The following is a 12,379-nucleotide window of genomic DNA, read 5'->3' on the forward strand; positions in this document are numbered from 1 at the left end:
CAGAATCTAACATTACATCAGTTCAACACAGCCGCTGTAAAAGCTTCCATCACTGGCAGGCCCCAGGTGTGGTGGTAGAGCCATGTCTTCAAGGCCCTTCTAAAAGGCCAGTATAGTTGGGGTCAATCTAAATTCCAGGGACGATGTTCCACAGGTTGTGGACTACGGCAGAAAAGACTTTCTTCCTGGGTTCCACTAGATTACATTCTTTTCATGGATGGAACTTGTAACCTCTCTTGCCAATTCCACTGGGACAGATAGATGCATCTAGGAGAGGTGATTTCAAATAACCTTATCCTATGCTGCATAGGGCTTTACAGGACGTTATAACCCAGAAACATACTGGCAATGAAAACAGTTTGCAGAATGTAAAGTATTGTGCAAATTATTTTTATAATAAAATCAGAATAGAACTGAAGCACGATCCAATATCAACCCTATCCATTTTCCTATGCAAGTTAAAAATTGGAAAAAAGGAAAATGAATGAAAGGAGGATGAAAATGAAGAAAGAAAACTGTAAGAACAGTTAAAGGAAGAGAGGAAAGGCTAGCAAGAAACAAAGCAACAAAGCCCTCTAAAAGTGTACATGCTACTATGAACACTTCAGGTAAATTTCAATCTTGTTTAAACTAATACTCTTTTGCACAAAAGAAATTATCTTTACTTTTTCTCCTGAATAACTCCAAAGAACCTGAAAGGATGAGAAAAATCAAAGGCTAATGGTGCAGTGGCAAAATTAAGGGTAATCCTTAATTATCACAATGGTGGTAAGATTGAGTAAGCTCTGCAAGTATGAGAGAAGCCAACTTCAAATCATGTAATTATATAATTTGTGACATAGGACCATACAGAAGAAAAATGGCAATGATTCAAATAGAAATTTGCTAAATGTATACTTGACAACAACCCCAAAAATTATAGGACCTATTAGAATGAGTATATATAATGAATATTAGTGAATGTACTTGCTACATATGCAGTTAAGAAAATGAGAATTGTATTGCCTATTGAAAGGGATGCTAAAAACAGTATTAAAAAGATATACCGGTAATACTTTTTAATTGGGGGTGACTTTAATACAGAAATCAGAGAAATGGGGGAACAGGAATCACAGGAAAATTTGAACTAAATTAACATAATACCTGCTTTAAGGACTAGAAATGCAGACTCAGCATAATCACATCATAAAATGCACAACACTGGAATCAAAATGATTCGATGATAGGAAACAGATGATAAGAAGTGCAATTCAGTCAATTAGGATACTACCAGATGCAGACTTTTGGAACAGACCATGAATTCTTGGCATCAAATTTATGCATTAAACCTACAAAATCAATCTGGAGGACGTATAAGAGCAAAGAAAAAGTTAGTATACTTAATTTAAGTGAAAGAGAATCTGAGGAGCTAAGATTTAAGAAACATTATGAAAAACAAAGTGAAAATGTTCCCAAAATTCCAAAGACAAAAAGATCCAAGTGGTTTTCAGAACAAGCTATTTACAACAACCAGAAAACATAAAGGATGAAAAACTTGAGCAATATACAGGACATATTACTGAATCACAATTTTCAACAAGTAAGGGTAAATAAGGAAAGATATCAATCAAGAGTGTTGACTAATAGAAGAATATAACATTAAAAGGAAAAGGAGAGATCTTTTTAAGAAGATCAGAGAAATAAAAGGAAATCTACAGAAGTAGGAACATTTAAGAATAACAGAAGAAATGTAAGTAAGGAAATTTTATTAAAGATAAATGTAAACACTCTTTTGAAACTCTAACAAACAAGAATTAGAATGTAAGAAACGTTTGCAGAATGTGAATACATTCAGGAACTGATAAAAGTAGGTAGAGTATGACAGGCAATATGCCAATTGTCAAATAGCAACGCACCAAGCACAGATGAAATACTTTTAAAGGCACAGACAACAGGTAGTTGAACAGTTCTGTGTCAGCAAAATATAAAACATCACTATCTGGTTTAGAATACACAGAAGATTAGTGGGGGGATACATCTATAGTAAAATTGTGAGATGTAAAAATTACCAAATCATAGCACTAATTACACACAAAACTTTCACTTAAATCCTTACAAAAAAAGCTTAGAGCTATATATTGAGAGTAGTATGTCAAATTAACAACCAGATTTCTAAAATGGCAGAGGACAGGCAGGACAATGAAGACATCAAGAGAATATAAGGAGTTTTTTTAAATCTTTGCTTTAATGATCATGCAGAAGGTGAAATATACTAAAGCTAAAGGATGTGCCGGAATATTATTTTCCTGAGGAATCTGTACAATGAACAAAAAGAAAAAGAAAAAACAGAACAAAAAGAGATGACAACTGGAATCTGAATAGGAACTCATAATGTTAAGTGGAATGTGCAGATAGTTAACACAGTCTTGGTAATTGAAAGTAAAGTAAAGATGACTTAGGCTGATTGTGAAAATAAAAACAGATCATGAGAAATCTGGTTTAAAACTGAATATTAATAAGATACAGATTACAGCAACTGACATGCTTTATCAACTTTATCTGAAGATGAAAAAGTGACATTGGTAGGTAGGCAGGCGCAATAATATAAAAAAAGAAGGAAAATCTGCTGGAAATGTAAAGAAAAGATTAATCTCAGGGAGAAAGATAAGGATAGTTAAAACAATGGGATTTTCATTGCAATCTTCAGTGGTAGCACTTGGCTGTGAAAGCTGGACACTGAGAATGGGAGAGAATGATAATTTTGAATTATGGATCTAGAAACAGTTGCTAAGCGTATCATGAATCAGGAGAGTCTCCCTCAATGAAGTTTTATGTCAAATAAAAATTGACTTTTTAGGGAATTAAAGTCAAGTTAACTCAAGTGTGAAAGAAACCAGTGATGGACAACAAGTTGAGAGAATTAGAAGAAGCACAAGACAATGGATAAAGTGGATAGAAGAAAGTAAAGTTACTGCTAGAATGAAAGGACTTCACCATCAGAGACTTAAGCATTTGGCAATACTGTCACTATGAGCTGAATCTGAATCAATTGTGCTTATGGTGTATGAGCAGAGGTTTTGTTACATCTCCCTCCTTCTCATACTCTTCCAGCATTGACTACAAAACCCATTTCAGTGGGTTCCCAATCTATCAGAATAGATTTGGAAAAGTTCAGAAACTAGAATTCTTTTCACTAGAATTTCCCAATTTAGTATTATAATGGGGAATTTTGGCTTAACACAAAGTAACATTTCTGTGTCAGAGCTGATGCTTGATACAAAAAAAGAATAAGGAACAATTTGTCTGCAGCCTGAAAAAACATAACTTATGAAGTCATGGACAACTGTCTAAATATGGTCATTATTTAGACCATATTATTAGAGATAGAACATGTCTAAAATTACAGCATCATTGTACATATAATATTAAGCAAAGTTTAAATAAAAACTAGGATAAATATAAATATCAAAATATAGTACCATCTCTTTCTCTTTCACTTTCCGGCCTTGCTCTTGGTCCAGTATCTGACCAATCTCCTCTTAATCGCAAACGTTTGACAGGGGGCTGCCGTAACTAAAGAAAAAAGCAAGGAAATTAAAAGATGCAAAGGTTCTATTCTATTTAGTTAAAAATATGAGATACAGTTAAAATTCTTGCACTTTTATTGTCTTATTTTTACCAACATGGACAAACGTGCAACCATAATTTGGTTTAGGAAGAAAGTAGAAAACTAGTACTGTTATATATAAATGGACTACTTTTGGTATCTGTAAGAGTTTGAGAATGATGAGTGAGATTTTTAATATTTTTTTCTCTTTAGTATCAGAGTCCAGGAATAACAAACTGATGCACTTTTTTTTTAAACTTTCCAGTCTTTAACTCTGTCAGTTGATATTTATAGTGTTAAGTTTTAAGTCATCAAAAGAGGACCATATTGCCTAAATCTATGCCAAAGCATAGATGCTTTTTCAATTTTTCTTCAGGTTAAAAAAAATACCATAAAGTACAGATACACATTCTGTAGTGAGCTGTATATTTGAAAACAACGAGCTGTGGAATTAATTAAATTAACATTTAGTAAAAATAGAGAACTGGCTACAGTATTATATACTCCCTTCCCTCAATCTCTCTCCTAGCCAGAGGATACTGCCTTTTTTCTTCTAATCTCAGAGAAAGAACATTTAAACTAGGCTGAATATCAGGCTTCTTGACCTGGACTTGGCAATAAATCAGAAATTTCCTGAAACATCACAGTTTAGTTTGAATCCTTGGCTTAAAGATTGGCAAAAGATTCACAAACAAGGTTCAGCTAGATTAAAATTAAGGTAAGAATGAAGCTGTAAAAACAATGATTTCTTCTTTTCCAGATTAACAGTTGTTGCTTGTTTATATAACAGTCATCGTGGCTTGGGAATTGCTCATTCTCACCTCAGCCCTTACACTTAATAACAGTCAGGTTAACTTCTTAAGGATTGTTGATTTAACATTAAACCCTAATATAGTTGCAACTTACTTTTAGATAATGAGTATCAGCTATATTTGACTTGGGGATAAATATAAAATCTCACTAATCAACAGGGAAAAATTGGTTGAGAAAGCAGAAAGAGCAGGAAATGATCATGTAGTGCTGAAACCTTTTATTCTAGTAAACTCAAAGAAATGATAAATAGGACTTCATGACATGAGAAACTGACAGGAATTCAATGTGGGCAGGAGTTCCTGAAAGTACAAATCTATATAACTCCAAAAAGGGGGGGGGGGGAAAGGATAATAAAAAGAAGCCAATGTGGCTTCATAAAACAGTGAAGCTCTAAAAACAAAAACCAGGACACAGAAGTAGAGAATTAGTCCAGAAAGTAAGAATACCACAGGCTTCCCAGAAAGGAAGTTTAGCAAAAGATGCCAAGAATAACAAAAAGGTCTTTACACTTAATCAAAATAAAAAGGAAAAAAATTAGAGCACCAGCAGCTTGGTGAAGAAAGGAATTGCTATCCAATAAAAAATAAGCAACTGATCTGCATCTATGGCTGTTTGCAGCATCCTGTGGTCATATAAACATGATTTACAACATTTTTTTGTCAGAAATTGTGAGCCACCCAGAATTATTTGTGGACATGGGTGGCTATAGAAATCAAATCAATAAATGAAACAGCATTTACTTCTAATTTCTAGCATAAAAATTTACTTAACAACTGCAGCATTTCCTTAACAACCACAAAAGAAATGTTGAAAATCGGGTTTGTTATGTGATGACCCACTTACCAACAGATACAACTTAACTGAGCCCCTAACTGTGGGCTCAATTATGGTCATAAATTGAGAATTACCTGTGTGCAATTGCTAATCCTTTGAGATGATGTTTCCCTTCCCATTGTATATATGGACACATACACACGAGAGCGATACTTAAAAGAATGCAATTTTATAAATGAATGTTTATCTTTTGCTATAGATAATTATTCAAAATTTGCCATTAATTTTTTTTACTTTTCTATTTAGAAGACTCAATGTACTCTATAGGAACATTTTTACATATCAACTCATCAATGTTCTACAAAACCTAGTGGAATCTAGCCAAATACAAGAGCATGTGATTGTAGTCTTAATAATTTTAGCTTTGCTATTTAAAACTTTCAATCTAATAATAACTTTACATACATCATATTATCCCCAAGATTTTCCTTTTTTTAATCACACACAGGGCAGAACACATTTTTAGTAAAGTAGTATTGGTGGATTCCAACAAGTAGTGCCTGACAAATTCTTCATGATGCTATTTATGTTCTTCAAGGAAACACAATGTTGTCAACACAGGGACACTTCTCTATTACTGGAATAGGATTTTAATACTTGTAAGGAACCCACAGTTTTTGCAGCCATGGAATGGAATGGGAGCTCTAGGCAGTCAGTTTACATATATGCCAAAAAATCAGAAACGTCTTAAGTGTAGTTGCAATTTTCCCATGATTTAATAATAATTCCGAATTTATTTTGCTGTGTGATAGCATAGTGGTGCTTCAACACCAATTCAAAAGATGTACTTTAAACCTTGAATAAACACAGCACTCTTACTATTCATCAAATCAGCCTTCTTTTTTTAGGTTTGTGTGGAAAGTTCAAATACTCCTTCTGAATCATTTTCAAATGTGTACATAGCTCTAATAATCAGCTAAGAAAAAATAGGACTGTCTGTTGTGCTTTAAAATAAGAAAAGCAAAACTGTCACATCTCATCTGCTATTTGTTACAAACAGTTGTCTTTTGTCATATCAACAGACTTTTGAGGGTTTACAGCAAGCAAACAATTCAGCCAAAACAAGTCAAACCATGTAACACCAATTCAAAATATATTAAATAAAACTGGAACACATATAAAACGTAAAAACTAAAAACACTAAAAATAACAACAAAGGGAGGCTAAGCATTATTTAGTTTCCAAGTGCCTCAAAGAACAAACCCAAATTTACTTGCTTTTCTGATATTCAAAATGCGAGGATCAATCCAAGGCAAGCTGTTCCTTGATAATGGGACAATCACAAAGCTCTGTCTACTGGGCTTCAACCTTTCCTCGCATGAGAAGGAACCCAAAGCATCTTTTTGATAACACTGCCTATATGCTCTTGATGGGGAAAAAACCCAACCTATGTAAGGCTTATAGTTTAAGATCTGAACTTTGAATTTCATTCAGAATCCCATTTATATCAGTGCAGTGCTTGAAATGCAGTGCTTGTTAAAGCTGCTCTTACCCATCAGGAAATGGATAGATGATTCTGTTCTCACTGTATTTCCTAAGTGTTCTGCCCAGGAAGACTCAAATAGAGGCAGTCCTCAATTTACGGCCATAACTGAGTCCCAAATTTCTGTTGTTAAGCAAGATAGTTGTTAAGCGAGTTTTGCCCCATTTTATGACCTTTCTTACCACCGTTGCGAAGTGAATCATTGCAGTTGTTAAGTTAGTAACATCTTGTTAAGTGAATCTGGCTTCCCCACTGACTTTGCTTGTCAGCAGGTCGCAAAAGATGAGCACATTATCCTTGGACACAGCAACCCTCATAAACACATGCCGGTTGCGAAGCATCCAAATTTTGATTATGTGTTCCCCAGGATGCTGCAACAGTTGGAAAAGTGAAAAACGGTGAGGTCACTTTTTTCAGTGCCATTGTAATGGTCATTAAACGAATACAACTGTTTGAGGACCAGCTGTAGAGCATGTTGCAATTGTCAAATTCATAGATGATATGGATATGAATCATTGTAGTCATCTTCTGCATAGTAAGCAATATGTTTACGAATAACTACTGTCCTATACATGAATACATAGAGCAATGTTTCCTGAAAACTTTGCATAAAAATGAATTCATTTATTGTTCATAAAACCTATGAACAAAAGGAAAAAAAGGGGGTTGCAGGGCATGATGTCAAATTTGTAACTCAAATGCATTGACAAATGTGCTCATAAATAGTCTCAATCTTAAGCACTACATTATTCAAACATGTTTTTGTCCTTATCTCAAATTGTATATATAGTGAAACATCTTCTCCATGTTTTCTGCCACTAGATTTCTAATGTGTGTGATTGATTATGACAAAGAGACCAAATGCACTACAATACTAAAACCTTTGTTAGGCATTCTTTGCTATGTTGCACACTGCAGAGTTGCCTATGTTAAAAACTTGTTCACCAGCTTCGGCACAATATAGTTTGCCCAAATTTCTTATATCAGACAGATCCTTTCCCTTTTGTGTAAGGGTTTCGACAATAGGTTGACAGCTCTTTTGTCTCCACAGTAATGGTAGTAGTGATTGCAAGTATGGGATTAAATGGGAGATGAGATGCACAATTAGAATGACCATACAACATGATGGTAAATACGCGAGAGCAAAAAACAAAAGTTGCTGATGGAAAGGTCAAGCAGTTTTGGCAAGAAGTTTGTGATGTTTTTAGACCTTTGGTGCGAATTGACTTTCTAGCATAAATTGCATAATACTATCTTTTTGTTGCTTTTGCATAAAAAGAATTTATGCAAGAGAAAATAAAAGAAAATAACAAATCAAAAGCAATGAAAATTCATGTAAGTGAAAAAATATAGGTAGCACATTGTTATACTTGATAGTCAGTAAAGGTAAAGGTAAAGGTAAAGGTTCCCCCGCACATGCGTGCTAGTCGTTTCCGACTCTAGGGGCCGGTGCTCATCTCCGTTTCATAGCCGAAGAGCCAGCGTTTGTCCGAGGACGTCTCCGTGGTCATGTGGCCGGCATGACTAGACGCCAAAGGCGCACGGAACGCTGTTACCTTCCCACCCACTGGAGTGGTCCCTATTTTTCTACTTGCATTTTTACGTGCTTTCGAACTGCTAGGTGATAGTGATAGTCAGTAAACTTCCTTAAATCAAAACTACAGTATCAGAATTTCTAGCATAGGTCGAATCACTCGGTGTTGCAATTGTTCATAGCAAATTTAAGACATTTATTTTCTTATATGCTGCCCAAAGTTACATAGTCTGTTGGGCAGCCATTTAAATGCTTAAACAAACACTCTTGTTCTCTTCTAGGACTGAAATTTTAGCCACCATTTTTGTTCACAGGTTTCTTTTAATATGATTCTTTCAGAATCTCTTAACAAAATTACCTATCTGACATTGATCATTTATTAAATATTTCATTTTTTAAAATATTAGCTAAATTACACTGACATAACAACAGTGGTTTAAGAGAAGTATTTTTTAAAAATATAGCTAATTATCTTGACATCAAATCAGCACTATGGAAAGCTTACCTCTTCTCTTCGCTCTTCTGCAGAAGGAACTTTCAATTCTCTGGCTGTATCATCCTTAGGATCAAATAGGTATATGTAGTCTGAAGAATAGCTCACAAGAATTTCTTGTCCATCTTCACTGTAGCAGAGAGATGTTACCCTACAGGATTTATTATTAAGATGAGGTGGAACAAAACGTGCCACCAATCCTGTAGTACCCCTGCCTGCATAATTACCTACATGAAAAAACAACAGCTGAAAATATTCTCCATTTTTCAAATGCAAAACAGTATATGCAAATCTCTCTAGTGTTCATCTGAAATGAAGAGACTTTTACTGAAAAAATATGCAGCTTGCAAGAAAAATAAAACTCTTTACTTATCTCACAAGAAACACAACAAAGACAACAGTTGAGTATGGAGATATCTGGAGAGCCAACTTTTATAGGGTTTTGTGATATGTTGACAAGTTGGGCAAATTTACGTTTGATGGGCCAGGGAAGGTATGTCAGGAATCACTCAGTGAGCTGTTTCAGGGAATTTAGTTCATGTCTCATCTAGCCTTGTTCATGGTTTTGGAAGATTGCCCATGATCTCAGCTTCAGTCTCCACTGATAAAAGCCAGGTCTGTTTGTAATAAAACTGCATTTGTTCATGACTTGGTCATGGATGAACAAACAAAAATGACATATTCAAAATTTTCTTCCTATCAGTAGCAGTGTAGAATAAAATGAAACCGGGATCAGTAAAAAACAGTAAAATTGGTTACAATACAGTTGGTCAGTCGGACCAATCAATAAACATCCAAATGTCCACTCAAGCTTAATAATAATCTCCCAGAAGGCCCTTTCAATCCTCTTCTCTCCAAAACCCTAAATCTTAGCTTCCCTCTTCCTCATATTAAATTATTATTTTGTACACTGCAATCTTTGACTTTTTCATGATTGCAATGGCCTCCAAAATATTGTCCTCCAGAGTTCCAGGACATTAGTTTGGATATGCCACTGCAAGAAGTCATGTTCTGCTTGGTGGTATAAAGTATTTGTAATAAATTAATAAATAAAATAGGTTATTTATAAATTATATAAAATAAATTTAATTCATAAAGTCTTTTTCTGAGTTTAAACTATACTTTTATGGGTTTTCCATCTCAAAGTGGTAGGAAACTATACTAAAATTTTTTGGCAATTGTAGAAAACAAAAACAAAAAAACCAAAACAAAACAAAACCAAGTAAAACTAATATTTGTTCCAAAGCTACCCTAATTAAAAATTAATATTATTTAATCTTAGTTTTATTTAATTTAATCTTAGTTTTAATCATTTTTAATTGTATATGATGTATTTTAACTTTTAATTTTCCCTGTAAACCGCCCTGAGTCCTACGGGAATAGGGCAGTATATAAATTTAAATATAAATAAATAAATATAAATAACCATGATGTTTAGTATTTAAACATTAAACAACAAAAAACAGTTTTTAAAAGAGAATATTTCTACATTTATTTCTCATGACTGTTTAAAAATAAAAAGAAAAGAATATTGTTGATAGACGTGCAATTTCTTTTTACATCAAATCTAAAGGCTATATTTTCTTTGGAGTTCAAAAATTAACTTGGAAATTAGTGAAAAGCCAGCCCAATGAGGCCTAAAATAATACTAGGGCGAATGCAGAATACAGAATACCAGAGTTGGAAGCGACCTTGGAGGTCTTCTAGTCCAACTCTCTGATCAGGCAGGAAACCTATACCATTTTCAACACATGGCTGTCCAATCTCTTGTCAAAAACGTCCAGTGTTGGAGCATTCACAACTTCTGTAGGCAAGTTGTTCCACTGATTAATTGTTCTGTCAGGAAATTTCCCCTTACTTCTAGGTTGCTTCTCTCTTTATTAGTTTTCCTCCATTGCTTCGTGTCTTGTCTTCAGGTGCTTTGGAGAATAGATCGACTCCCTTCTCTTTGTGGCAGCCCCTTAGATACTGGAACACTGCTATCATGTCACCCCTAGTCCTTCTTTTCATTAAACTAGACATACCCAATTCCGGTAACCGTTCTTTATATGTATTTAGTCTCCAGTCCCAAAATCATCTTTGTTGCTCTTCTCTGTACTCTTTCCAGAGTCTCAACATCTTTTTTATAATATAGTGACCAAAACTGGATGCAGTATTCCAAGTGTGGTCTTACCAAGGCATTATAAAGTGGTATTAATACTTCAGATGATCTTGATTCTATTCCTCTGTTAATGCAGCCTAGGACTGCATTGGCTTTTTTTGGCAGCTGCAGCACGCTGCTGGTTCATATTTAAAGTGATTGCTCACTAGGACTACAAGATCCCTCTCACAGTTATTTCTATTGAGCCAGGTACCACTTATACTATACCTGTGCATTTGGGGGGTTTTGCCTAAATGTAGAACCTTACTTTTTTCACCACTGAATTTCATTTTGTTAGATAAGGTACACAAATCCCATTTAAACAAACAGTTAGAATGTCGATACTTTACAGTCCAGATTGCAAGAAAATATTGAGAACAATCTTAACAGACTTTGAGAGTCTTTTAAAAGAGTAGCATTCTGAATATTATGATATTATGAATATAAACGCTGTAGACAAAATATTTTGCATTACATAAATTCATTGGAAATGCACATCTAATATACCTCAGCTATGTATTCAACATTAATGTATATCATAATGTCATGCTTGCATCATAGTACCTGTTGCTCTTGTGCCAAGCATGCGTCGATCATATATTCTTACTGAACTATCAGAACAGCCAACTGCAAGGTAATATGGTATTGGTGGGCAGATGGCTACAGATGTGGCAGCTCTCCTACAATTGATTAAAATATCCTGAGGAGGGGGGGGAGAGGAAATACTGCATTTATTTGAAAAGTCCACACAAATATTGTATTATCTGATCTATGACTACAATATGAAATTAACTTGGAATGACTAATTTAATACAAGCTAAGTATGGCTCTCATCAAAATATATTTTAATCATTGAAAAGCAGACAAGGATACAGTTACCAGACCAAGATCAGACCACCAAAACAGTTTGTGTGTGTGTGTAATTTATTAAATTTATATAGCCACCCACCTGACCAAAAACGACTCTGGGTGGCAGACAAAAATCAGATAAAACAAGAAATGTAAAAACAACAGATATAAAATATAAAAATCCGTATTAATATCATAAAAAACAAAGATACAAACCACAGGCCAAAGGGACAATAAAAATGCCCACCTCAACAGTCGAGATATCTAAGAAAGGGGCCACCCAGGGCTGACAACATAACCACATTCTGAGAGCCTTTCAAAACATCAAAATATAGCAATCATCATATTTCTTTCCTTTTTTTCCCCTCCAAAAGAGGCACCAGGTCTTATTTTCAGCAGGTGTCTTTTCCACTCACCTCACAGTGGCAGCACCAACAGCCCTGCCCAGCCAGTCCACTTCTTCTGCAGCTGAAGCAGCAGCTTCATTCTGCAGCTGAGGATGGAGCTCCAGACTGCATTTTGCAGTCAGAGAGAGGCAGGTGTTGATTCATGGGAGGCCTGGTAAGTGGGTGGGGGCATGTGGGGCAGCTCCACCCTCATCCTAGCTTGATTTTTAGGTGTGTGCCTCACCCCCAAACTAGGGCTTA

The 12,379-nt window shown here is 34.9% G+C and overlaps 1 protein-coding gene across 7 annotated transcripts in view; it reads right to left on the minus strand.

Annotated features, from left to right (window-relative positions):
- Window positions 1-12,379, minus strand: part of DCAF6 (DDB1 and CUL4 associated factor 6) — a 59,723-nt gene that overhangs the window by 33,833 nt on the left and 13,511 nt on the right. For all 7 annotated transcript variants that reach the window (XM_081327395.1, XM_081327392.1, XM_081327393.1 and 4 more), the window contains exons 6-8: window positions 11,448-11,583; window positions 8,756-8,970; window positions 3,459-3,552 (exon numbers count right to left, since the gene is read on the minus strand). In XM_081327395.1, the coding sequence (XP_081183521.1) occupies window positions 3,459-3,552; window positions 8,756-8,970; window positions 11,448-11,583 (445 nt within the window). The remainder of the gene's footprint in view (window positions 1-3,458; window positions 3,553-8,755; window positions 8,971-11,447; window positions 11,584-12,379) is intronic.

This window comes from Vipera berus (genome assembly GCF_964194415.1).
Source record: "Vipera berus genome assembly, chromosome: 4".
Classification (NCBI taxonomy): Eukaryota; Metazoa; Chordata; class Lepidosauria; order Squamata; family Viperidae; genus Vipera; species Vipera berus.